The sequence below is a fragment of the Carlito syrichta genome, unplaced genomic scaffold, assembly GCF_000164805.1.
Source record: "Carlito syrichta isolate Samal-C Ts95f unplaced genomic scaffold, Tarsius_syrichta-2.0.1 Scaffold308142, whole genome shotgun sequence".
Classification (NCBI taxonomy): Eukaryota; Metazoa; Chordata; class Mammalia; order Primates; family Tarsiidae; genus Carlito; species Carlito syrichta.
In genome coordinates this window covers 400,129-427,601 of record NW_007252238.1, presented here as the reverse complement: position 1 = coordinate 427,601, position 27,473 = coordinate 400,129, and the positions used below count along the sequence as shown (strand labels likewise).

The 27,473-nt window shown below is 37.9% G+C and overlaps 2 protein-coding genes across 2 annotated transcripts in view; one reads left to right on the top strand and one right to left on the bottom strand.

Moving 5' to 3' along the window:
- PRMT9 (protein arginine methyltransferase 9) overlaps nt 1-11,952 on the top strand; it is a 54,697-nt gene extending 42,745 nt beyond the window's left edge. The window contains exons 10-12 of the mRNA XM_008065052.2: nt 6,681-6,834; nt 11,003-11,125; nt 11,407-11,952. Coding sequence (XP_008063243.1) covers nt 6,681-6,834; nt 11,003-11,125; nt 11,407-11,619 — 490 coding nt within the window. The 3' untranslated portion in view covers nt 11,620-11,952. The remainder of the gene's footprint in view (nt 1-6,680; nt 6,835-11,002; nt 11,126-11,406) is intronic.
- Nucleotides 11,953-15,142: 3,190 nt separating this feature from the next.
- The window catches only part of TMEM184C (transmembrane protein 184C), a 22,122-nt gene continuing 9,791 nt past the window's right edge, over nt 15,143-27,473 (bottom strand). Inside the window, exons 5-10 of the mRNA XM_008065051.1 lie at nt 21,893-21,967; nt 20,770-20,863; nt 18,726-18,838; nt 16,756-16,855; nt 16,090-16,261; nt 15,143-15,880 (exon numbers count right to left, since the gene is read on the bottom strand). Of these exons, the coding sequence (XP_008063242.1) occupies nt 15,615-15,880; nt 16,090-16,261; nt 16,756-16,855; nt 18,726-18,838; nt 20,770-20,863; nt 21,893-21,967 (820 nt within the window). The 3' untranslated portion in view covers nt 15,143-15,614. The remainder of the gene's footprint in view (nt 15,881-16,089; nt 16,262-16,755; nt 16,856-18,725; nt 18,839-20,769; nt 20,864-21,892; nt 21,968-27,473) is intronic.

Here is a 27,473-nt window from a genome sequence, read left to right as displayed (position 1 = left end):
GGGCTCTCAGGAATGTGGCCCAGCCCAAACTCTGTGCTGGGCCACTCTTGATAATCATCTCTACCATTGAAAAGCTGAAAACAACTCTCCATAAGTATATACTAATTCTACAAATATTCTTTTAAATCTTATAAAGAAGCTTGTACCGTATAAAAGGCTCCCAAATGTGACCTGAGTTTGAATTATATCTAATACTTAAGCCGAAACTGCAGTTTATGGGAAACAGGAACAATGGGTTTCTAGAGTGAGCCATGCCTGTCACAGTCACAGAACCTTCAGCTTAGGCCAGCAGAGTTCCTTTAGGTTGTTTGTGCTGCATGGCAAAAGGGGGAGGAAAATGGGGTCTACGGCTCCCGAACACATCCTAGCGGTCTCGGGGATCCACGGCCCTCCCTGATCCCTAACGCTCAGTGGGCCTCCATGGCCGGCTCCCAACAAAAAGGAATCATTTAGTAAACTTAAGTATTCACAGTTACTTTCCAGTTGTAGTTTTAGAATATTCAGAAGTTCTATTCACTCATGCTAGTTGAAAATACAGGGAGTGCAAGAAGGCTTGGTAAGCGCTTTGGTTTGGTTGATTTTTAAAAATATCCATTGCTGTGATTTGAATGTGTCTTCCAAGTTCATGTGTTGGAAACAATCCCCAGTGCAGCAGTGATGAGAGGTGTGACCTTAAGGGATGATGAGGTCATGAGGGCTCTGTCCTCATGAATGGATTGATGCCGTTATCATGGGAATGGGGCTCTTATAAATGAAGAGTTTGGCCCCTTCCGTCTCTCTCTTTTACTCATACTCCTGTGGAACCTTCTGCCACATTATGCTTTAGCAAGAAGGTCCTCACCGATGTGGCCCCTTGATTTTAGACTTCCCAGCCTCCAAAACCGGGAGCCATATAAGTCTTTGTTTATTATAAATTACTCAGTCTGTGGTATTCTGTTACAGCAGCACACAGTGGACTAAGACACTCATTAAAATTTTGTGTGTGTGTTGAATTACAAGAAATCAGTAAAATTTATTCTTTTCAAAATTTTTGCCAGTTATGGTTAGACTTTTGAGTTGCAACATTTTTTTTTCATTGCTGAAGGCATAGATGGTTCTGAAGTATCATTTAGCTTTGCAAAGGAATTAATTGATGAGTCTGGCAGCTGCAGTGATATAAGTGACAAGAAAATACACAATGTTAGTAAAGTTAAGCAGGCTTTTAAGGCAGTTGCTGTTTAGTGACAGTAACACGGAGTTAAACATTTTTAGAAGACTTTAGATTAAAATAGTGTGATGCTGGGTGTGGAAGCTCATGGTTGTAATTCCAGCAACTTGGGAGGCTAAAGTGGGAGGATCACTTGAGGCCAGGAGTTCAAGACCAGCCTGAATAACATAACGAGCCCCTCATCTCTACAAAAAACATAAAAATTAGCCAGGCATAGTGGTGTGTGCCTGTAGTCCCAGCTACTTAGGAGGCTGAGGCGGGAGGATCACCTGGGCCCAGGAGGTCAAGGTTGCTGTGAGCCGTGATCCATCACCACTCCAGCCTGGGCAACAGAGCGAGATACTGTCTCCAAAAGTGTAAATGTGGTATTTTAAATTTTTTTACATTGTATTTATGTAGTATTTATCTCTGGCATGGTTGTTAGCACTTTATTCAGAATTTTCTTACTCTTAGGATTCAGTCGATGACATTTTGACTTTTTGTTCAGCCTACATTTTCTGGATATTACCTAGGATATTGTGATATAATGAGAAATATGTATTTTGTCTAATCCAGTTCCAGTAGTATTAAAACCCTTGGAATTTCATGAGTGATAGAATTGAAACCAGCGTCTTTTACTAGCTAATCATATATGAGTTTGTAAAAATGAGTTGACTCCAGGTAGGCCCCTAGATAGCTTCAGATGAGTGCTGGTTGCCAAAGTTTGGAACTAACTATGTGATTAGAGGGTTGGAACTTTTAGTCCTTCTTCCCTGGAGGAGAAGGGCTGGAGATGTGATGAATCACCAGTGACCAGTGATTTAATTGGTCATGTCTGTGTAATGGTGTCACCATAAAAACGCTAAACAGTGGTATTTCCAGACCATCCGGGTTGGTGAACATGTTGAAGTGCTGGGAGGGTAGCATGCTGGGAGAGGGCCCGGGAGTTCTGTGTACCCTGGGGTCCATTGCTGTTAGGGATAAAAAACAGACTGTTTTTTCCTCTATTCACTTACCACTCTGTACAGCACTTCTGACGAGAGGTGCAGGGATTTCTTCACGTGCACTAAGCAGTTCTCCAGGACACCAACTGGATATCCTCTAACTCAATTCATTTGTGACACTGCCAACCCGGAGAGTGTATCACACCCATAGACTGAGGGCTCAGTTCCAGGAACCCTGTATGTTCAGCTTCCTGAAAGCTCTCTGAACCCTGTTCTTTCAGATATTATGTAGGCATGAGTAATTATATCGCTGGCTATTAGTTGTCAATTTAGCCTTTAGTCTGTCTCTCCTCCCAGGTGGTTAGTGGGTTGGACAGAAAGTTCCAGCTCTCTATCAGCCCCCAACGTGAGGCTAGGTAGGAGCTCCCAGCCATCCTTCATTTCATTATCATATAAAAATTCTTAGCATTCCAGAAATTCCAGGGGTTTTAGGAGTTCTGTGCTAGACAGGATGAAGATCAGATATATAGTGTAAGTATTATAAATCACAACTACTCTTACACTATATATGTGTTCTGTTTGACTGTTGCTAAGTTGTATCCTTTGTAATAAACCAATATCTGTAAGTAAAATGTGTTCTGAGTCTTGTGAGCCATTCTCATAAGTTATCAAACCTGAAGAGAGAGTCTTGGGAACCCTTGATTTATAGACAGTTGGCTAAAAGAACTGGAAGTCCCGGACTTACAGTTGACATTGAAGTGGGGTCAGTCATGTGGGACTGAGCCCTTTAACTTTTGAGGTCTGATACTAACTAACTACAGGTAGGGTCAGAATGGATTTGAATTGTTGACATCCAGCTGTTGTCTGAGACTTGCTTGGTGTGGGAATGTCCCCCCCTATTTTGTGTCAGAAGTTTTATAAGTAGAAACATTCTAAAACTACTAAGTGACCTGCATGGCATTGTCCTCCCTCTCTTTCTCCCACGGATTTCATGCTTAGATGGTTGTCTTATATTAACCTGCAAATTTCATAGAATGATACCCTCTTGTGGCTATTTGGGGAATGGAGAGTTGTGAGTCAAGTAACGTAAAGCTCTGTGGCTAGTCTCTCCTTTCAGAGAACTTTGTGATCTTAAAAAATGTTAGATCTGATTCTCATTTAAATGCATAACAGTTAGCAGATAACTTCATTTAGTCAGATAATTTTATTCATTATTATTATTATTTCTGAGTCAGGGTCTCACTCTGTTGCCCAGGTTGGAGTGCAGTGGCACAATCACAGCTCACTGCAGCCTCAAACTCCTGAGCTCAACAAATCCTCCCTTCTTAAGTTCCCAATAACTGGGCTACAGGTGAATTCCACCATGCCTGGCTCATTTTTTGATTTTTTTGTAGAGATGAGGTCTCACTATGTTGCCCAGGCTGGTCTCAGACTTCTAGGCTCAAGCAATCCTCCTGACTCAGCCTCCAAAAATGCTGGGATTACAGACGTAAGCCACCGTGCCTGGCTATTCAGATAATTTTAATAACCTGAGTTTTCAAGATTAAACTTGAAAAAAACAGGTAGATTTTCCCAGTAATTTAGGAAGAGTACAATTTTAGCTAGTTCGATAGGACTTCTGTTAAGAGCTATGTAAATTTGTTAAGAAATGTGAAATTTCAGTAATTGTTGAGATTCCATTTCTGCCAGTCTTTACCTAAAATGCTAGAGTTGATAGGAAAGGAATAGCAACAGTGAGTAGAGCATTGGGGTTAGGGTGGAGTCCATTTTTAGGCTAATCTGTGTGTACGGACTTCATTACAACTCATAGGATCAGGTTATTTTAGTGAGTGAGGAGAGACCATCCTGGTCCAGGATAATGATCTGTCTTTGTCAGTCTGATGTCATCTCACCTAGGAGCCATCTCTGGCTTTCCTTGCTGAATCCATGTGATCACATCCCCTCTGAGGATATGGCTTCCGGTAGCTAGTCTTTAGGGACAGAGTGACCTGTTATAAGTGCAGACTGTTTACTTATTAACTCTTTCTCTAACTTATTCTGAAATTACCAAACTTCAAACTTAAGAAAAACTGCAAGAATAACACCAATGAGCAGTAGATACTGTCTTACTAAACCATTTGACAATTTTTGTTGTTAGCATCATGAATTTCATCCTTACTTTGAATTTAGCTTGTGTCTCCTAACATCAAAAGCCTTCCCCTACATGTCACAATAAAATTATTACACTCTGGAAATTTAACATTCATAAAATACTGTTATTAATATATAGTCCATATTACAATTTCCCCTGTTGTTTCAATAATATTCTTTGTTGCTTCCCCCCCAAATCTAGTTCTAATCAAGGGTCCTGCAGTGCATTTAATTGCTGTTTCTTGTCATTATAATTTGTCATTCTGGCTTTAGATATCTTTAAATGGTTAAAAAATTGAGATAACCAGTTTAGTAAAAGCCTGGGGGTAATTAATTTAAAACTAATTCAGGAGCAGAAGTGCCAAAGTGGTTTTGAGGAATGCACTGTTTTATAGATTGTCTAGGTTTTAATGATCTATTTAGGGAAACTATTAATATATAGCATAAATTTAGAAAATTATACGAGTTATTTTTAGATATGTACAAATGTGTTGGTGAATTTAGTTTTTTATTTTAATGACTAGAACCTTACTTGCTCTAAATATTTAATTTAGGAATAACAACTAAAGGATATACCTATCTAATACTCTGTTCTGGAAGTTCAGGTAGAGGCAAGCCTGGGATATTTAGTAAAAAATTAGAGATATGACAGTTGAATGTAAATGTGGCAAATGAAAATAATTACTTGGTTTAAAGTACCTTAAAGTATCAATACCCATCTCTCATTCACCACCCATATAACTTGAGGAAACCAACATAGTTAGGTGTGGGAGAAGTCTTGGTTTAAGAGCCCCTAGCTTCATAGAACAACTGACTTTCCCATGGGCACAGCTTCTAAGTCCTAGCAACACAACACCCGGCTAAGTTACCCTACATTCAGGGAAGCCCGTAGGTGGTAGTTCCCAACAAGCATTTCTCGTTTGTTCATAGTTTTCTCGGTCCTAATGTAGTCTGCTCAGTAAGAGGTACATCGTGTGTGTGTGTGTGTGTGTGTGTGTGTTGTGTGTTTTTTACCAAAAGCAATGTTGCTGATGAACCACAGCTGACATTCCATCTCTATGAGATTTTCAGGCAAAGAGAAGGAGACCCAATCAGTAGGAGGAGGAGAAGGATTTTATTTATTTTTATTTTTTTTGAGTTGGAGTCTTACTCTGTTGCCCAGACTGGAGTGCAGTGGCCACTCCCGGCCACCACAGCCTCGACCTGCTGGGCTCCGGCGATCCTTCCGCCTCAGCCTTCCAAGTAGCTGGAACTATGGGCGTGTGCTACCACACCCGGCTAGTTTTTGATTTATTGTAGAGATGAGGTCTTTCCAATTTGCCCAGGCGGGTCTCGAACCCATGGGCTCAGGCAGTCCACTCACCTCAGCCTCCCAAGGCGTGGGATTACAGGCTGAGCCACTGAGCCCGGCGAGAAGGGTTTTATTAACCCTTTATTGACTTGCTTTCTTTTCTAGAGTATTTAGACCCTTTATTTTTTTTTGCATTATAATTGTTATTATAACCATAAGTGTTATTATATAATGTAATTATACTTTATTTTTCTTTCTCTGAATCATTTGGAGTAATTGCACATATCATACATACCCCTGTACTCCTAATACTGTGGTGTGTATTTTCAAAGAGCAGGACCACTGTACAGCTATCATAATCAGGAAGTTTACATGGACAGTACTATTATCTGATCCACAGATCTTACCCAGATTTCACCAATTGTCACAGTAATGCCCTTTATAGCTTTTTTGTTCCTTGTCCAGAATCCAGTCCAGGATCACATATTGCATATACTACATTTAGTTTTCATGTCTCTATAGTCTCTTTTATTCTGACAGTCTTTGCAGAGTGTGGGCCATTTATTTTGTAGAATGTTTCTCATTTTGTTATGATTAGACACAGATTATCTATTTTAGAAAAGAATAAATACCACAGATGTTTTGTCATATTTGGAGGCAAATAGTGTTGCTTTATTACATTATTTTTATGTTAATTTAGATCACGTGGTTTAAGTTGTACCCACCAGATTTCTCCACGGAGATTACTGTTTTCCTTTTTGTGGTGAATAAGTCATTTGTGGGGGTGATACTTTAAGACTATGTAAATATCCTTTCCCTAATCAAACTTTCACCTACTAGTTTTATCATCCATTGATGACTCATTCCTGACTCAGACTTACTATGTCCATGTAGCTAAACTGGTTTTCCCTTTAATTGATCAGCAGTCACTTTAAGGTTGACTTGTTTGGTTATTATTTCCAGTGGTTTACTATTCTGAACTACAGCTCATTTATAACAAAGTTATTAATATCAAGTCTAATAAGTATTAATCTCTAGATCTTAAACTAATTCATCATGATTCTTAGTTATTGAGGTTTATAAAATTTAGGGAATCAAAAAGCTTTTTAAAATATTGTTCCTTCTTTAGGTGTTTACTGCAATCTGGAGGCAAGATCTTTCCTCAGTATGTGCTGATGTTTGGGTTGCTTGTGGAATCACAGACACTAGTAGAAGAGAGTGCTGTTCAAGGAGCAGAACGTACTCTTGGATTAAATATAGCACCGTTTATTAACCAGTTTCAGGTAAGTGTCTAGAAAAGAAGTTCAAATAGGATGCTGTCTTCCATAGTCTACCTTATCTTTCTCTTTAGTTTTATTTAGTCATTATTTTACTTACATCAGAATGATGATCAGTTTCCTAGAGCAAAGGAACTTATCATAGGTAAAAATCAACCTAGGGGAATTTTGTCATGACTACTGATAAAAGTTTATAGATACTCCTTTGATGGTTATAAATGGAAAGTAGGGTCCTAGGTTTTGTCTTATGAAAGAGAGCGTTTTTCCTAAAAAAGAAGCATCTAGAAGATCTATGTTCTAAATTTGAACGCTTATGTTGAGACCTCAGGTTGGCAGCTGATCTGTGTGAGCAGCTAGTGTCCAGAGTCTAGGCAGTCAGATTGCAGGGAACAGCAGTGTAGGAGCCTAGGAATATGGAGCTCAAGGAAAAGAGTTGTCTCTGAGAAACGGGGGATCAACATTTAGAAATGAGAGTGGGTTAAAATAGTGGCAGTGGATGGAATGTCTAGGGAAGAGGTTTGAGGTTGGAGACTAAGGGGGGAAGTAGGTGGGATCTGTCATGTAAGCCAGAGCAGAATTTTGGGAGGTGAGATATTAAGTGCAGAATTAAAGAAATGACAGCTAAAATTTTTATCCAAAGGCTCTTGATAGTGCTTGAGTATGCTTTTTTTGAATTGGAGTCTCCCTTTGTTGCCCAGGCTGGAGTGCAGTGGCATGCTCACGGCCACCCCAGTGTTGACCTGCTGGGCTCAGGCGATCCTTCCACCTCAGCCTACCAGGTAGCTGGAACTACAGGCGCATGCTACCACACCCAGCTAATTTTTTCATTTATTGTGGAGATGAGGTCTCGTGAAGTTGCCCAGCCTGGTTTCAAACCTGTGGGCTCAGGCAATCCTCTCACCTCGGCCTCCCACAGTGCTAGGATTACAGGCTTGAGCCACCATGCTTGGATGAGTATGCATTTTTATGTCTTCCATGAATAATAACTGCTCAACAAACATACATTAGTTGAACTTCTTTCAGGGCTGGCTAACTAAGGTTTTAGAGGTTGATTTGGAGGGTTTAATAGAATGCAGTTGACAGAATATAGAGAAGTTTAGAGTATTTCTTCATATGGTCCAAGGACACTGCCGTCTCCTACCTTTCTGCCTTATTCTTGACTCTGACATCAACAATTCTCTGTGGATCCTGCCGTCTTTTCACTGTTCTTCCATCTTATATCCTCTCTTCCTTCCTTAACAGCTTATATTTCATGGTCTGTATTTTTTCATATAATTGTTTATATAATTTACATATAAACTTCTCTTCAATTTTTCTACTCTACCTTGGTTAAATCCAACTCTGCATTCTCTGCACTAACACCCCTACAGCTGGCTCCTGCAACTGCAGTCTCACGTCAGCTGATGACCACTAGGAAGCACCATAATCTTTGCTGACATTTTACATTTTCATTCACTCGTTTTCTTAGATGTTGTCTCCTCTAATAAGATTATCTATTACACAAAGTAGTAACTGAGCCAATGAAACAAAATCAGAGATTGTAACAGAGACTGTATTCATTCAAGAAATATTTATTATCTACTAGATGCACTATTTTATTTTGGGAATATGACTGTGAAATTAGAGATAAAAGTTTCTGCACTCATGGAGCTAGCATTCAAATTGGAAGACAGTGAACAAACAAGTAAAAAGATTAGTATGACAGATAGTGAGATGTGGTGTGGGCATAAAATAGGGTAAGGGAGATAGAGAGTGGGGTAGGGGATATACCGTTTTCTGTAGTTTCATATAGTTACTCCTAAGGAAAGGATTCATGAGGAAGTGATATTTAAACAGATTTCAAAGAAATAAGGAAGCAAATCGTACAAAAACCAAAGGATCAACACGTGTAAATGGCCTGAAGCGAGATTGGACTCTTCAGAAACAGCAAGGAGAAATCGAGAGGGAGAGTAATGAGAGATGCAGAGTATTAGGGGCGAGATCTTGATCTTTTGACTGGTGTAAAGAATTTGGCTTTTACTCCCAAAGGGGTAGGAAACAACTGGAGGGTACTGAACAGAGGCGCGACATGCCGTGAGTTATGTTTTTTTTTTTTTTTTTTTGGGTTGGAGTCTCACTCTGTCACCCAGACTGGAGTGCACTGGCTGCTCCCGGCCACTGCAGCCTCGAACTGCTGAGCTCCGGCAATCCTTCCGCCTCAGCCTTCCTAGTAGTTGGAACTACAGGCGCGCGCTACCATGCCCGGCTAATTTTTTGATTTATTGTAGAGATGAGGTCTCACCAAGTTGCCCAGGCGGGTCTCGAACCCACAGGCTTAGGCAATCGACTCACCTCAGTCTCCCAAAGCCCTGGGATTACAGGCTGAGCCACCGAGCCCAGCTATGACTTATGTTTTGAAAGGATCAATATGGTTGCTGTGTTAGAAATAGTACACTTGTGAGACCAGGCGAAGCCATGAAATTATTGTCGTATTCCGGGTGAAAGGTGGCAGTGGCGTAGACTAGAGTGGTAGCAGTTAAGGTGGTACAAAGTGATTGGATTCTAGGTATGTTTTAAAGGTAGGAATTTTTGGGTTTTTTTTTAGTTGGGGTCCTCACTCTGTTACCCAGGCTGGAGTGCAGTGGCACAGTTGTGGCTCACTGCAGCCTCAACTTCCTGGGCTCAGATAGTCCTTCCTCCTCAGACTTCTGAGTAGCTGGAACTACAGGAGAAGAGTACCATGCCAGCTAATACTTTGATTTTTTTGTAGAGATGAGATCTTACTGTGTTGCCTAGGTTGGTTAACTCTTGGGCTCAAGCAGTCCTCTCATCTTGGTCTCCTAAAGTGGTGGGATCACAGGCATGAGCCACATGCCCAGCCTTGAAGGTATTTTTGATCAATCAGATGTGGGGAGAAGAGAAGACTTCATGTTTTGTTTTGGTTTTGAGTCGGAATCACTCTCTGCTGTTCAGGCTGGAGTGCAGTGGCATGATCATGGCTTAGCACAGACTCAGCCTCCAGGGCTCAGGCGATCCTTCCACCTCAGAGAGTGCTGAGGAGCTGGTCTATGGGTGCACATGCTCAGCTGATTAAACACAAAGACTTTGTAGATACAAGATCTTGCTTTGTTGCCTAGGCTGGAGAGGTGGGTGTGTCTGTGTCCTGTTTCACCATGACAAACTCTTTTACACCAAGGAAAAGTGATGTTTAAACAAGTTTCCTTTCTATGTCAAATAAGGAAATTTGAAAATTATTAGTAGCAACATTCCATTGCTACTAAAATTAATGGAACACTTAATAATAGTGGCTCTCAACTTTGTACATTGGAAACATCTGGGGACTTTCAGAACTACTGATACTCCAGATTGGCCTGGGGTGTGGTCTGAGCATTTGGGTATTTATTAAGTCAGGGTCTCATTCTGTCACCCAGGCTGGAGTGCAGTGGCACAATCACGACTACTATAGCCTTGGCTGGGTAAAGGTGATCCTTCCACATCAGCCTTCCAAGTAGCTGGAACTACAGGCATGCACCACCACACCAGGCTGATTTTTTGATTTATTGTAAAGACGAGTGCTTACAATATTGCCCAGGCTGGTCTCGAACCCCTGAGACCCCTGGTCTCAGGCAGTCCTCTCTCCTTTGCCTCCCAAAGTACTTGGATTACAGGTGTGAGCCACCATGCCTGGCCTATTTAGGCTCTTAAAAAGCTCCCTAGGTGATTTTAATTTGCAGCTAAGATTGAGAACCACTGCCCTCTAGAAATAATTAATTTTCCAAATGAAATCCATTACTGTTTGGTTGAGTTTGGCATCTTTTCTCAAAGAATTCAATAAATAGTGTTGTTACTGTTTGCTTATTAGTTCATAAGCAAAACCTTGGCTTAATTAAATTTTTAGAGCTGTTTGGTTTAAGTAAAATTTAATTTGCTCTCACCCCAATGAAAGCTCTACAGGCAGTTGAAACCACAGCAAATTATCTAACATGCCTATACTGTTGTTTGTTCGTTCATTCTGTGCTGGAATAATGAAAGTTCTGATGCAAGCCTTAGCTTGATGTGGGCATATAAAGAGGTAACAGGTACAAGAAGCATCTATTGTACAGAGCCAAGTACAAGCAAGTCCTGACCACAGAAGGAATGTGTAAAAGTGAAAAACTCAAGATTATGTGCAAGTGCAAATGTATTCTTTTTCTAGGTACCTATACGTGTGTTTTTGGATCTATCCTCATTGCCCTGTATACCTTTAAGTAAGCCAGTGGAACTCCTAAGACTAGATTTAATGACTCCGTATTTAAACACCTCTAACAGAGAAGTAAAGGTAAGGACCACCTTCAATATGTTTACTTTTCTCATATTCAGAAGGGTTATCTTAAACTAGGTAATATAAAATCTTAGCCACTTTCTTTGAAGAGTTACATCTTACTTATTTTCTGAACAATATACACAAATGGATTTGAGTAAATATTAGTGAGTAAAATAGGTTAATGTTAATTTGAATTGGGTGAGTGAATGTATTTTTACATACATTTTTTGTATTTAAAATGGACTAAAAAGAGAAAGATTTAGTCATCTAAGTCTTCCATTTCTTAATTTTCATAGGTCCACATTTGTAAATCTGGACAAGTGACTGCTATTCCATTTTGGTATCATATGCACCTTGATGAAGAGATTATGTTGGATACTTCAAGTGAAGCCTCCCACTGGAAACAAGCTGCCGTTGTTTTAGATAATCCTATCCAGGTTGAAATGGGAGAAGAACTTGTACTCAGCGTTCAGCATCATAAAAGCAACGTCAGCATCACAGTAAAGTGATGAAGAGCAGTTTTCTAGTGGTCACGTTTAAGTAAAGCATCAAGTACCAAATTCTTGTCTTAATTAGTGGGGATGTATAAAAATTCAGTTCCTCGTAGCGGCCAAATACTTTTAAAAAAGATTGACATTAATAAAGAACATTTCAAATATTCTAAAGAGTAGTATTATTATAAAAATATTGCTGCAGAGTTGCTTTCTGGAAAAGGATATATCACTAATTTTCAAATTAGGAAACTTTCTTTTTGCTTGATTTTACTCAATAGGGATTTTAAAGGTCTCACTCTCTCATTGTCATGTGTCAGTAAATAAAGCAAAACTTTACATTTTTAGTCATTTTGGTCTTTTTTCTTAAATCCAAATTTATAATTGGGAAATAATGAAAGTCAACTTCCCCTGAAGCTGAGGACTATGGTTACTGGGTCCAGGCTTGCTTCCTTTAGGTACTCAGTGTATTTCAGAATCCCCCCTCAGGTTTTGTTTTGAGAATGCAAGCTTGAGTAAGACTTTAAGCTATAAGCTAAATGTAATTAAAACTGAGTAGGAGCTGGGGAATAAACCTTCAGGAGTCAGCATTTTCCTTGATCTTCTTTGGCAAAGGGAAATGAAAAAGCTGGTAACAAAAAAATCAAATTCAAGAAAGTTAATCCTAAACCTTTAATTTTCAAAGTTCTGCTTCGTATTCACAATAAGAAATACTCATAATTGGCCCAATTTTTACAGGCTTTTTAAACAGGGAGATTAAGAAGGAAGATCATTATGATTTTTGTGCTCTTTGTAAGTCACTAAGGAAATAAGATGTATCTTTGTTCACAGACTATTCTTGCTACCTCTGTTATACTGCCCAGCTTTACTTTGTTTTTAAATTTTATTGCATATATTTAAGGTATACAGCATGAAGCAAGTTTACCCACCTTCACAGTTACCCGAGTTTTGGTGACAAGAGCCACTAAAATCTGCTTACTTAGCAGGCATCCCAAATACAGTAGTGTGATTTCCTATAGTCCCATATTGATCTCTAGGCTTGCTTATCCTATATATATCTGCTACCTCGTATCCTCTGACTCACATCTCCCCATTCCCCTGCACCTAGTAACTATTTCTGTTCCCTCTTTCTGCTTGCATTTTATTAAGAATCCACATATATGAGAGTAATCTTTTCTGTGTCTGGTTTATTTCACTTAGCATAATGCCCTTCAGGCTTACCCATGTTGTGGCAAATGGCAAGTTTTTGTTTTTTTAATGACTGAATATTCCATTATGTGTGTGTGCGTGTGTATAATATATGTATGCATGTATACACACACACCCAGTTTGTCTGTCGGACAGTTCTTTGTATCTTGGCTATTGTGAATGCTGCTGCAGTGAACCTGGAGTGTATATATATATATACACACACACTATATATATATATATATATACACACACAATATATATATATACACACACAGAGTGGTGATTTCATGCCTTTGGGTATATGCCCAGAAGAAGCGGATTACTTGGTCAAAAAGTTTTATTTTCAATTTCTTTAGAAACCTCCATGCTGTTTTCCTTAATGTCTGTGCCAATCTACATTCCCACCAACAGTACACAAGAGTTCCCTTTTCTCCACACCCTCACCAACATTTTACCTTTTGTTTTTTGATAAGAGCCATCCTAACTGGTGTGAGGTAGTATCTCATAGTGGTTTTGTTTGCATTTCCTTGATGATCAGTGACGTTGAACACCCTTTCATATACCTGTTCACAATTTTAATGTCTTCATTGGAGAAATGTCTATTCAGGGCTTTTGCCCATTTTTCAGCAGGATATTTGTTTTTCTACTGAGTTGTATGATTTATTAATTTTTGATATTAACCCCTTATCAGATATGCGACTTGCAAGTGTATTTTTCCCAATCTCTATAGGCTGTTGTTTCATTTTGTTGACTGTTTCCTTTGCTTTGCAGAAGCTTTTTAGTTTGACAGTCCTTTTCTCTTCTAGTTGTATAATTTCTGGTCTTGCATTAGGTCTTTTATCCATTTTGAGCTGATTTTTGTGTAGATGTAAGATAAGGGTCCAAATCCATTCTTTCGCATGTGAAAATCCAGTTTTCCCAGCACCATTTATTGAAGAAGATCTTTTTTCCCTTGTGTCCTCTTGGTGCCTTTGTCAAAAACTAGTTGACTCTATGCTTAGATTTATTTCTTGGCTATTCTGCTCCATTGGTCTATGTGTCTATTTTTATGCCTGTACCATACTGTTTTGATTACTAAAATATTGTAATACGATTTAAAATCAGGAAACATGTCTCCAGGTTACTTTTTCTCAGAATTGGCTATTCAGTCTTTTATAGTTCCATATATAGAATTTTAGGATTTTTTTTCTATTTTTGTAAAGAATGCCATTGGGATTATGATAGGGGTTGCATTGAATCTGTAAGTTGCTTTGGGTAGTGTAGACATTTTAGCAGTATTCTGATCCATGAGCACAGGATATCTGTCCATTTATTTGTGTCTTCAGTTTCTTTCATCAGTATTTTATTTTATTTTTTTGAGTTGGAGTCTCACTCTGTTGCCCAGACTGGAGTGCAGTGGCCGCTTCTGGCCACCGCAGCCTCAATCTGCTGGGCTCCAGCGATCCTTCCGACTCAGCCTTCCGAGTAGCTGGAATTACAGCTACCATGCCCGGCTGATTTTTTGTAGAGATGAAGTCTCACCAAGTTGCCCAGGCGGGTCTCCAACCTGTGGGCTCAGGCAATCCACTCACCTCAGCCTCCCAAGGCGCAGGATTACAGGCTGAGCCACCGAGCCCGGCTCATCAGTATTTTATATAGTTTGTGTACAGATCTTTCACCTCCTTAAGTTCAGCGATATTATTTTTTGATGCTGCTGTAAATGAGATTGTTTTTTTGATTTTTCAGTTAGATCATTTATGTATAAAAATGCTACTGGTTTTTATATGTTGGTTGTTGGTTTTGTATCTTGCAAATTTACTGAATTCATTTATGACTTTTTTTTTTTTTTTTTTTGGTGAATCTGGAGTTTTTACATATAGCCCAGCTTTCCTTTTAATAGACATGCATAATTTATAGTAGTGGGCAATTAAAAAATTTTGTCCTGTATTTACTATGAATTAGCATGTATATATATATGAATGTGTATGTGTGTACAACTATATAACAGAAAGGTTTTGAGAACAATACTCATCTTTGATTTTTGCAGCATACTATGTATGCCATTTTCCGTACTTTACATCTATTATAAAATGTTAAACACAACCCAGTGGGTTGTGATTAGCAATTTGAGAAACCCCATCCTAAATAATAAATTTTTCTCAAATAGCACCTGCATGTCTTGACTGTGGTTTAATGAAAAATTAAGACCATTCGGCTGAGATTTATATTTGCTGCCATCTTTAATAGCACTGAGGAAAAGTGGTCTTTTTTTTACTAATTTCTTTTTCATTGTGCCTCTAATTAAAAAATTTTTGTTAAAACATTAAGGGTTTATATTTAAAGAATGAGAGACATAAAAAGTTACAGAAAATAAATGATAAGTTCTTATTTATTGAAAGACGTTCAGTTTAGAAATAGAGAAATAATTGTTAGGTAAGGTTATATGGCACAAGATTATGATTAAATTCCGCTGATTCATATTTCTGCATTATGCTTTCTGTTAATTCCAGAGTATATTCATGCAGCAGTGATAGGAAGTACTATTTTTTTTTAATGTTCATCCTCTTGGTAAAGCAATGTAATACCAGGAACATTTAGTTGGAGTCAGTTTCTATCATTTGAGTATGTGATACTCTAATGTTAAGATCAAGTCTAAGTCTGGGAAATTTAGACTGACTTATTTCTGATATATAAAACTCATATATATAAATCCAGTAGTTGTACTTGGCTTTCACCTGCTTATGTGTTGAAATTTTCCATTATTTATGGTGTGTCCCAAGCACAAAATCCTGAGCCATGGGATATGACAAATGGTAGTAGCACAGTTTGCTTTTCCAGACTGTTCAGGAGTCCACAGATTTATCTGAAGGGTCTTTTTTCCCTCCTATAGTATCATTAAGTATTTCGTCACATATCTTAGCTGTAGTTGGTGTAGTCTGGGGCGTCACAGTATGTCCAAACCCTTGGTAGTGACCCATGGGTGAAGGTGGCATAGAAGAGGCAATGGAAATTGCATCCTGCGATGATGACGATAACAAGCTTGTATGTTCGTTTTGATCTTGATCCTCAGGAAACAGTTTTTTCCTAGGATGTCCCCTGACTGTCCGTCCTTTAACATAAAGGTTTCCACATCAGTCCAAAGTTATTTGTACTGTTATAAACCGAACATTTTAAAAACAAGCTTCTCACTTTCCCTCCTCCCACCCTCCAAGTTTGATGAGCCTGCACTGTGTAATGCTTTCGACAGCCTGTTTCATCTCTTTAATAGCTCCTAAACTGCCCCGTTAGGAGAAATCAATAACCACGGCTAGTACTTACCGACATGCCTTACTTGTTCCGAAATATCATCTCTAATATCTGAAACGTCCCACATGGCGAGGAAGGAATCAAAGCACGAGCCCTCTTCTGCTTCTTGGACGTACGGCTTATATGAGAAAGTGTAGTGGTGAGCAATAGCAGCAAGGAACATCTCAATGCAGATAATAAAGTCCTGTAACAGCAACAGCGAAAGCGAAAGCGTCAGCCGTCGCTGGCTTTCAGTTTAGTTTTGTAGGGTGCTTTCGCTACGTGCTATTCAAGAGTGCTAAAGTATAAACAGCTATTTTGTTTTCAGTTTTCTTTATTTTCTAAAATTATTTCTGATCTCGAAACAAAAGATGAAATGCCAACATTTAAATCTGTTCTGGACTACTGCAAGTATTTCTTCATGAAGTACATTGCATTCTCAATCCACCACCCAATGACTAAGAGGGGAAATGCAGAAAGAGAAAGGGACTAGGAATAACATGAAATCCAGGTTTTATTCTAGGCTCCGTTATAAATCACTAATTATGGCCAATTTCTCTAGGGTCCCCTGTTTTCTCACCTTTACAGTGAGGATAATAGTAACCCCTACATGCTGTCAGGTTTAATGGAGACAAGAGATAAAAATGCTTAACAAACTAACAGTAAGGGTCTATTTAATCCAGAGATGGCACGACTTACCTGGAGTCCTGTGGCCACAGCTTCTACGGTTTGCCATTCCCATGTATGCTTTTCAGAAATAACGCCAACTTTTACCAACAAAGCAATAACTACTGCTTGCCTATATGTTAGGAAAAGGTAAACGCCAGATCTATATCAAGCATAAAACGAGCAGTAGTTTTAAAAATATGCCGTTTAAAACACTGAAATCCCAGTGCAACCTGTGGACCACCACCCTGCTTTTGAAGCATATTCCTGAAGAAACTGTGTCTGTGTTAATACATTGATTTGCTTTATTACAGTACAGTTTCATTAGGTAAATTTTGATCATGTAGTCTCAACACTTTGATACTTAGTTTAAACATCTTTGTTTTGTTTTGAAAGTGTATACAAGCAATTCTACATAGACAGTGCCTCATACCTCATACAATAGAAAGTTAAAGGCCAGACACACTAATGCTGTTTACACATGTGTTAATTAATCACTCAGATTATTTTTAAAAACAGTAATTTTGAAGCCAGTCTTGTTTGAAGTACTTTTCAGACAAACTCAGAAGGGGTCTGACTCAAAGACAGGGATTGAGGCTTGAGCATTTCAAGCACATCTAGGTATATGGCCCCAGGTTAAATTTAAACAGCAAATAACAAGATAGACAAACTTTCATACTTTATCATCAAGATACTCACTTCAGTGTTGCTTGTAAAGGTGAAAAAATTAGAAACAACTTATGTATCATTAGGAGATTGGTTAAAAAGTTATACCCACAACAGATTACTAAGGAAAAAGAATTATATTTCTCTTTACTGACAAAGAACATATCCACAGTATACTGAACATACTATCAAATTCCAATAATTTTTATAACACAGAACTATTTCTGTGGAGTTTTACATTTGACACAGATATACTGAAATGTTAACCTTTCCTTCTGTGTAGTAGGATTTCAGGGACATTTCTCTTTTTTTTTCTTCCCTTTTGTATTATTTCCATCTTGTTAAATTTGGTGCATTTGTTTCCAGGATTCCTATTACCTATCTCTTAACTGAGACCATGTATAGTTTTGCCTTGTTTTATTTTATTTGTTTTGAATTGGAGTCTCATTCTGTCACCTAGGCTGGAGGGCAGTGGCATGCTCCCAGCCACCGCAGCCTTGACGTGCTGGGCTCAGGCGATCTTTCCACCTCGGCCTTCCAAGTAGCTGGAACTACAGATACATGTCACCATGCCCGGCTAATTTTTTGATTTATTGTAGAGATTAGGTCTTGCTAAGTTGTCCAGGCTGGTCTCATACCCGCGGGCTCAGGCAGTCCTCTCACCTTGGCCTCCCAAAGTGCCATGAGTACTTATAGGCATGAGCCACCGCGCCTGACCGCCTTCTATTTTAAAATAACATTGACTGGTGAACATTTCCCTACATTATTAAATATTCTCCATCATGGACAGGACCATGATGTTTTTGAGTCAGGGTCTCATTCTGTCGCCCAGAGCGGAGTACAGTACCATAATCATGGCTCGCTGCAGCCTTGAACTTTTGGCCTCAAGGGATCCTCCTGCCTCAACCTCCCAAGTAGCTGGGACTATAGGCATGCACCACCATGCCCAGCTAATTTTTTAATTTTTTAATTTTTGTAGAGATGAGCTCTCACTGTGTTGCCCAGGCTGGTCTTGAACTCCTGGGCGCAGGCAATCTTCTCATCTCAGCCTCCTAAAGTGCTGGGATTATCGGCATGAGCCACTGTGCCTGGCCTGATTTATTTTAATTATTCTTCTAGTACTGATATATTTAGGTTGTCTCATTATTTTCATCTTATCAGTGTTACAGAACTGATTATTTCTTTATGACAACCCTAGAAGGGCAAAGGATAAACTTTTAAAAAGGTAAGTAGACACATTTTAATCCATCTTTTGCATTGACTATTTGAAAAATCCTCCTTAACCATTTTGATTGCTCTTTAGAAAACAAGAACATTTAAAAGAAATCAACACTTACCAAAAGGAAACAAAAACCACCAGCTTGACACACAGAAATTTGCCAACAGGTTGGATTGGACTCAGTTCTTCCTTTAGAACTTTATAAAACAGCAGTAGACAATACATGGCAAACTGGAAACAAGATTAACATTTAAACTTCTTCAGTAGGAATAACTAAGTATGGTAGCAGAAATATTAAAGTTTATCAACCTGAGTAATGTTCCAGGCAAATTTTTCTAGGCTTTATTATTCTATCTTTAGATGAACAAGCTTTTTCATCTATAATTTTGTTGTAGATGAATAATACTATGTGAAATTTCTCAAGAGAGATGTATAACATCTTCCCTGAAAATGTTTTCAAATGTTCACTTCCTGGACTCCAAAAAGGAACAATAAACAAATGATTGACACAAATGGAAGAAACAGCTTTCATTCAGCTAAATTTAAAAACATCAATTTGTAACAGCTTTTGAACACAAATTTGACCACTAATTTGATAAGGCTTTAGCTTGTCATCTAGTCTATCCTATGTAACACTGTATGTATATTATTTATAAGGCAGCACATTAAATAAGTACAATTTCAATAAAAGTATGGCCATGAAATATGAATGTTAAGAGTCAGGGAAACAGGATTGTTAGTCCAGCTGAATTAGGTTTCAAAAATAAGTCTTAACTACTTTTAGAAATCACTTGTAATAACCTAGTACAGTGTTAAACAGCAACAAACATTTTCTTAAAAGTTCACCTTTTCCCACGAAAGTCATATAAAATACTAACTGAAAATATGTTAGAATATGAAAGCAGTCCAGGAACGATAAAGTTATGCATGCCCATCATGCAACCATTCCTTTCTACATAGAAGATGGTTTTTTAACAGCTGTCATGAACCACACACATACAAAGTTTTGTTGCCCGATATTTCCTTCCACTTAAAGTACCGAACTTCTGTATATTTTATCAGGATTATTTTTAATTGCTTAATATTTTGGCCAATGGAAAGACCAGTGTATTTAAATAGTCCCTATCCCTGGGCTCTGGCTTGTTTCCAGCCTTTTGCTATTTATAAATAACAGGCTTTATAAACAAAGATATTCAAGGCAAAAGTGCTTATCTGACAACTTCCTTACACTACATTCCCAGAAACAATTACTGGCTATAAAGAAGATGAACATGTGGGAAAGCTTTGAAAACACAGAAATTTAATTTTTATTATAAAGCTCTAATACCACACATGCATACTGTTACATCTAAATTATTACCGTGCTGACAGCATTAACCGAATAAAATGCACATTTTTAAGCCCACAGGATTAAATAGTTATATCTTTATAACATTACAGTTTCTAAAACCCTATCCTTTTTTAATACTTGGCATTCTCAATTTTCCTTTGATTACAGATATATGTTATCAGAGAATTTTATCCTCCCACTTTAATTCAAACTATGTATCCAACATTTTTTTTTTTTTTTTTGAGTTGGAGTCTCACTCTGTTGCCCAGACTGGAGTGCAGTGGCCGCTCCCGGCCACCGCAGCCTCGACCTGCTGGGCTCCGGCGATCCTTCCGCCTGAGCCTTTCAAGTAGCTGGAATTACAGGCATGCGCTACCACGCCCGGCTGATTTTTTGATTTATTGTAGAGATGAGGTCTCTCTGCCCAGGCGGGTCTCGAACCCGTGGGCTCAGGCCATCCACTCACCTCAGCCTCCCAAAGGCGCGGGATTACAGGCTGAGCCACCCAGCCCGGCTCCAACATTTTATCTTATTGAATATGCCCATAATGTATGTGCGTGTATTTATTTTGTTCATTTAGAGAGTACTGTGCTTTTGTTTATGACATACTCACACAGCTAGGTGATGAGCCACTGGTCACCAAATTTGGTATAAGTCACCAAACAATTAACAAAGATATCTTTGTGTATAAAAATATTAAAGTTTTTCTCAAGTTTTCCTCTAAATTAAATTTCAAGGCTAAAAAGAAACAAGCTCTAAGAAAAAGCTTTGCCTAAAAAATTTAGTAATTACTCTAATTTAGTACAACTCAGAAAAACTAATATTTACTTACCAATTGTGACATATTGTTTATTATAACCAAGTAAGTCCAAGCATTTGAAAAGCTAAAGTTTCCTTCATCATAGACACCAACCAGCTCACAAATTCTTAAAAAAAAAAAAGGTAAAAATGAGCTATCTTTATGTACTTTAAAACAGCAATACTTAAATTTAGGTCTGTTTATTTGAAAGTTCCCATAGATAATCACTTGACTTTGGTCACAGAGGTGATTCAAAAATTAAACATTTTTCTAGAAATGTTACCATATGATTCTTCTTCCAACTTGAAGGAAATCCAAAATAAGACATGTAACATTGAACTAGAACATATAATGCAGGCCTATAACTGGTTGTAACTTTTTTCCTCTAAATTGTCATGGAGGCAAATTTTATGAAGACCCAAATCTCCTCAAGTAAATATTACCATCAGTATTAAGCTATATCCTTACTCAATTTCTAAACTGCAAAAATAAAGCATGCCCTCACAAAATCACAAATTAGTCCTAATTGGCTAATAAATAATTGCTATCTTAAGAGCAAAATAAAGAATTATTTCACCAGTCCTTCCATTGTTCCTAAAAGCATGAAGACAGCATGTTAGTAACAACTAGTAGATAAAGCATGCAATCTATCTGCTTTTAATTATTTGATATACTTGAATTTTTAGGGAATAGTTTTGCCAGTTAGTTTAATGATACCCCATTTTACCTCAATTCTACTTCTTGACAATGTTCTAAAAAGATAACTTCTTTTTTGGACTAGAGTACTCTCAATATATTATTAACTAACTATGTAGAAAATAAAACTGTGTAATTAACCTAACATTTTAACCTGAAATACGGTTTCTGTAAAGCTATGCATGTGAAAAAAGAGGGCTTTTTTTCCCCCAAAGTGCTTTATAACAAGCTCTAGAGAGGATGTAAATATTTAGAAGAACCCTGTAGTAATTCTTTGTGTATAAATGGCCACATTATTTAATAGAGAAGGTTTTCTACATACTGTGTTTTTTTTACAGGAGACTAGAACTACAACATAAACAAGTAAATTAATGCTCTTTTATGTTTTTCTACCCAGTTGTTCCCACATTAAGAGCACAAGGATTTTTTTTTAATGGTAATATAAAATTGGTGTACTTACAAAGCAACGATGGTGGTGAATGGTCTGACAACTGTATACTGCAATACTCCTAGTTTGCACCTAAACAGCAATACTCTGCAAAAGAAAAAGAACTTAGCATTTTTAACTACTTGTTTAAATAGCATCAGATTTTTCCCAATGTCTCCAAATTAAAATCACTTTGATGAATGATACCATATTTATATTTAATTATTTCAATTTAGTGGTGGTCCTACATAGTTTTGGGGAAAGACTCGGGGCGGCGGGGGCAAAATATCTAAATACAGTTTCTGAAATTATTTGGCAATGACATCTTCTGAACGATCTCCCATTTTGTGTATAGTCTCACATTTCTGAATACTGCAACACAGAACAAAAGGAACAGAAGTGGGTCCATGTGTTTCTGGAAGAAAAACGGTGATAAGTGAATTATACGTGTATCAGATGTGGATATGTATTTAGAAAGCATTATATTTGGGATTGCGTTTCTTTTCAAGATTGGCATTTCATAGCATTCTAGGGAGTAGACTGGATACCACTGATGGGATACTCTGAGAGGACAAAACAGGTTTTGCATAAAACATCATTTATTCTCTCACTGGGCTCACACAAGGGGCAAATTCACAAGGAGTAGCAGACAAATAAAAACAAAACAAAGCCCCAAAACAATCACCAAAAACCATGTATAATAAGCCTTCTTAAAATTTAGATCAAGTTTCTCTGAAGGCAAATATTTAGTACTTGGTTATCAAAGTTATGAATTATGAGTCTCTTAATTTAAGGATTATATCTAGACTGAGAAGACTGTGAGACTGGACTACAGACCCTGAGGTGGTGTTACTAGGACCACATAAAAAACTACTGAAGTCTTCCGTGCTGAGAGCCTTCTCTGTGCCAAGGTGATTCACTTCCACTACAACTAAATATGTCCTCTGTGGGGATGGGGCCTAAGAGTTGCACTTGGGCTTACTGCAAGCTCTCTCGATGAGAATGTCTCGGCTGTATATGCTATATACTCTTCACAAAGCTACACTAAGTTAGAGCTGGGTTTACTAAACCTCTAGTGTCCTTTGAGTTGATTATCAAACCAAACCTAAGACAACTAAGGGTGACTATGCAGATGGATTGAATAGCCAATTAGATTCCTTTGAAAGCTGTGACGAAATAAGTGAGCTGAAAGATATTACCCAGAATGTGGCAAAGGCTGAGACAGAGATAAATGTGAAAGACAAGCTTGGGAGTTAAAAAGAACAGAATAGAATGAGGTTTTACATATATCCAGAGTTCCAGAAGAGAGAATAAAGAGGCAAAATTTGAAGAGATAATAGCTTGGAATTTTTCAGAACTGATGAAAGACACGGAATCTACAGATTGAGGCACACTATAGATCAAGCAGAAATAAAAACAAAACAACCTAGATACTTCACAGTGAAACTGCAGAACATCAAAGATGGAGGAAGGGTCTTAAATGCAGTCGGAGTTTCTGCTACATTATTTGTTTATACTGCTCCAATGTCTGGAAAACTTTTAAAATCTTTGTTAAATAATTAGAAAGGCCTTCTTGAACTTATTATACCATCTTAAAGTATGAAATAAAAAATATTTTTAAAAAACAGGCTAAATGCAAAGTGAATTTCTGGATTGGATACTGAGACAAAAAAAGGACATCAATGGAAAAACTCGGGAAATACAGTCTATAAGTAAGAGTAGTGGTTTCCTAATTTTGACAGATGTGATAGCTAATTTTAGGGGTCAACCTGACTGGGAACTACCTAGGGAACTGGTAAAGCGTTACGTCTGGTGTGTCTGTGAGGGTTTTTCCAGAGGAGACTGGCGCGTGAAAGGGTGGACTGGGTGGAGAAGATCCACTCCCAGGGAGGGCGGGCATCATCCAAGGCTGGGAGCCTAGAGAGACTAAAAAGGCACAGGAGAGGCAAATTCTCTCACTCTGTCTTTCGGAGTTGGGACACACTTCCTTTCCTGCCTAAGGATATCATAACTCCAGGCTCTCCATGCTTTGTACTCTGTGACTTCTACCAGCAGCTTCCCTGATTCTAAGGCTTTTGGACTTGGACTGAGCCATGCTATTGGGATCCCAGGTCTCCAGCTTGCAGATGGCCTGTTGTGGGAATTCTTAGCCTTCATATCACATGATCCAATTCTCCTGACAAACTCAATCTCATTTAGGTGAATATCTATCCTACTGGTCTTTCTGGAGAACTCTAATATCATAAATGTACCATGATTACATAAAATGTTAATATTAGGGGAGCTGGGTGAAGGGTATAAAAGAAATCTCTGTCCCATCTTTGTACTTTTCTGTAGATTTAAAATTATTCCAAAATAAAAAATTTATTTAAAAAGTGAGAAAAATGGACAAAAAGATGGCAAGATTATAAATAAGCCTATCAATAATCAAAAAAATATTGCCTAACTTGTTCAAATGATGGACTGTCAGACTAGAATCATAAAATGATTCTAGAAGCAATAGAAAGACAAAATAGGTCCATAATTTTCTTCTCAAAGAGAAAATCCAGGCCCAATCTTTCAAGGTATAGTATACAATCTCTTCTTGTGACATACAAAAAAGCAATAATTCCTATTCAGTCAGTATAACCTGGATATGAAAACTCAACAGGGACAGTATAAGAAAGAAAAAGTATAGATGTAAAAATTCTAAAAGCATACCAAAGTATTAGCATACCAAATCCTGTGATGTATAAAAGATAATACATCATAACCAACTTGAATTTATCTGCAAATACAAAGGGGTTTTAATATTAGAAACCTAACTATTAATCTAATTCACTATATTAACAGATTAAAAAAGAAAAACCATGATAATCTGAAGATACAGTAAAAACATTTGATTAAATTTAATACTTGTTCCTAACTGAAAACTTTAAAACTAGAGCAAAAGGAACCTTACTTAACCTGAGAAAGAATACCTAAAAAACACCTTTAGAACATTATATTCAACTGTGAAATTTTACACAATTCCCTTTAAAATCCGGAATGAGAAAAAAACGCTTAGAGATACCAGCACAGTGATAAGTAATGTAGCTACAAAGACTGGGAAGGAAATAGATTCTTTATTTGCAGAGGACTGTCTACATAGAGAAGTTAAAAAGAATCTACAGACCAAGAAAATTTAACAATATGTTTGGATATAAGATCAATATGGATATAGTTAAACTAATTTCTCAACATGTCATTTATAATAGAATTAAAGGTACTCATAAAGCCAACAAAACTGTATACAACCTTTATAAGAATATTATTTTAAAATATGTAATACATATACAACTGCAAAGATGCGAGAATAGCCAAGATAACAGGGGTATGGCACTTGCCCTTCATTTAAAAGTTAATAAGCTAGAGTCAATAATGTATGGAATTGATCCAGGGGTAGAAAAATTAACCAATAACCAATAAGCAGGAATAAAAAACAACAACAAACAGACCCATACATACAGAAACTATATATGACTGAGGTGCCAATACAGATCAGTGAGGGAGAAGGGAGAATGGTGCCAGGACAGAGCTAATGGAAGAAAATTAAACTGCAGTTCAACCTCATACAACATACAATTTTAAAAAATCGGCTCCAGATTAAGAGGTAAGTCTTAATGATAAAAATTAAAATGTTTAGAAGAAAGGCATAGGAAATTTTTTTTAAAAGTTGGAGTCTCATTCCACCGCCAAGGCTGGAGTGCCACCCCAGGGTCAACCTGCAGGGCTTCAGCGATCCTTCCGCCTCAGCTTTCCAAGTAGCCGGAACCACAGGTACACGCTACCGCCCCCGGCTAATTTTATGATTTATTGTAGAGACGAGGTCTCACCATGTTTCCTGAGCTGGTCTCGAACCCGTGGGCTCAGGAAATTCACTTGCCTTGGCCTCCCAAAGTTCTGGGATTACAGGTTTCAGCCACTGTACCCAGCCAGAAAATGTTTTTATAATACTGGGTTTGAGAGGATTTTTTGAATTAGATGCCAAAAGTACTATAAAGTAAGATCGACAAATTCAACTATACTAAAATTCAAAAGACACAATGTTTATCAAAAGATACAATGAAAGTGACAAAGCATGCCAAAAACTGGCCATATTTTTAACACGTCAAGGAACTAGTAGCTAAATGTTTAAAGATCTTCCATAACTCCACAAGACAGATTAAAAAATGAGAAGAAACACAAATAAGCATTTCTCAGAAAAGGAATCATAAGTGGCTAATAAACATGAAAAGATGCTCAACAGTCCCATTACTCATCAGGGAAATCCAATTAAAACCACAGTGAGGCTGGGCTCAGTGGCTCAGCCTGTAATCCCAGCACTTTGGGAGGCCGAGGCAAGTGAATTGCCTGAGCCCACAGGTTCGAGACCAGCCTGGGCAACTTGGCAAGACCTCATCTCTATAGTAAATCAAAAGAATAAGCTGGGCGTGGTAGCACGCACCTGTAGTTCTAGCCACTTGGAAGGCTGAGGGGGAAGGATCATCAGAGCTCAGCAGGTCGATGCTGGGGTGGCTGTGAGCGTGCTACTGCACTCAGGCCTGGGCAATGGAGTGAGACTCCAACTCAAACAAACAAACAAACAAACAAACAAACAAACCCACAGCGATATGCCACTTTACACCTTCTTGATAGGCAAACATAAAGACATCTGGGTAATTCCAAGTGTAGGGAAGATATCATTCAACAGAGCTACTTTATAATGTTGGTGGGAGAGTAATTTGGTACATTTGAGGAAACAATTTGCAAACTTGTTCAACTTTTCAAATTGAACAAAATCTAAAAGAACTAGCATATCAAAACCAAGTTATATAGCTAGAGCAATATTTTTCAAACTGTCAAATTCAACTTAGGTGACCCAAACTTTAAAATCAAGAGGGAGGAATAATAAGCATTAAGGGTTAGTACTGTTTCGTGAAAACATCCACTCCAGTTATAGCGGTAAAAGCAGAGTCACTAGTTAAAGTGTTTCCCCTCCCTGATGAACTGCACAAAATTAAAAACCCATTAACAGAAAACTGAGTGTGCTCACTCTTTAAGTTGTAGAAATCAGAGTATAAAAAGCGTCTACCGACTGCAAACTTGTCATGGCATTTGCATCTTAAAACCAAACTGAATTATCCTAAACAGCAATAGCTTTATTATCAGATATATAACACCGCTTATCAGTTAGAGGGAGACCAGTAACCTAAAGTGTATTTCTATACAACAGAATGAAAAGCGTCACTATTACTAAAACCACACCCTCACACCACATGCCTTTGTAAACATTTAGTATGTTTTTTCAAAGGCAGGAAAACTTAAGTTATATTCATGGATGCATTGCTGGCTGTTAGTCACATTATTCAATTAGCAGTTGTCAGAAATCAAAAGCCTTAGGGAAAAAAATGAAACCAATACAAACACATTTTATAAGAAATAATGTAATTATCTGTGTAGTTAGGAACAAATGAATTACATAAGCACAGAATATGAGAATTTTGACCAATAGTATTTGAGAAATGTTTGGGGTTTTAGGTGACCACCAACTAACTGGGAGACAGTCTGAAGAGGCTGCTAGAGCTCATCTCAGATTCTGTATTAATAGAAGAGT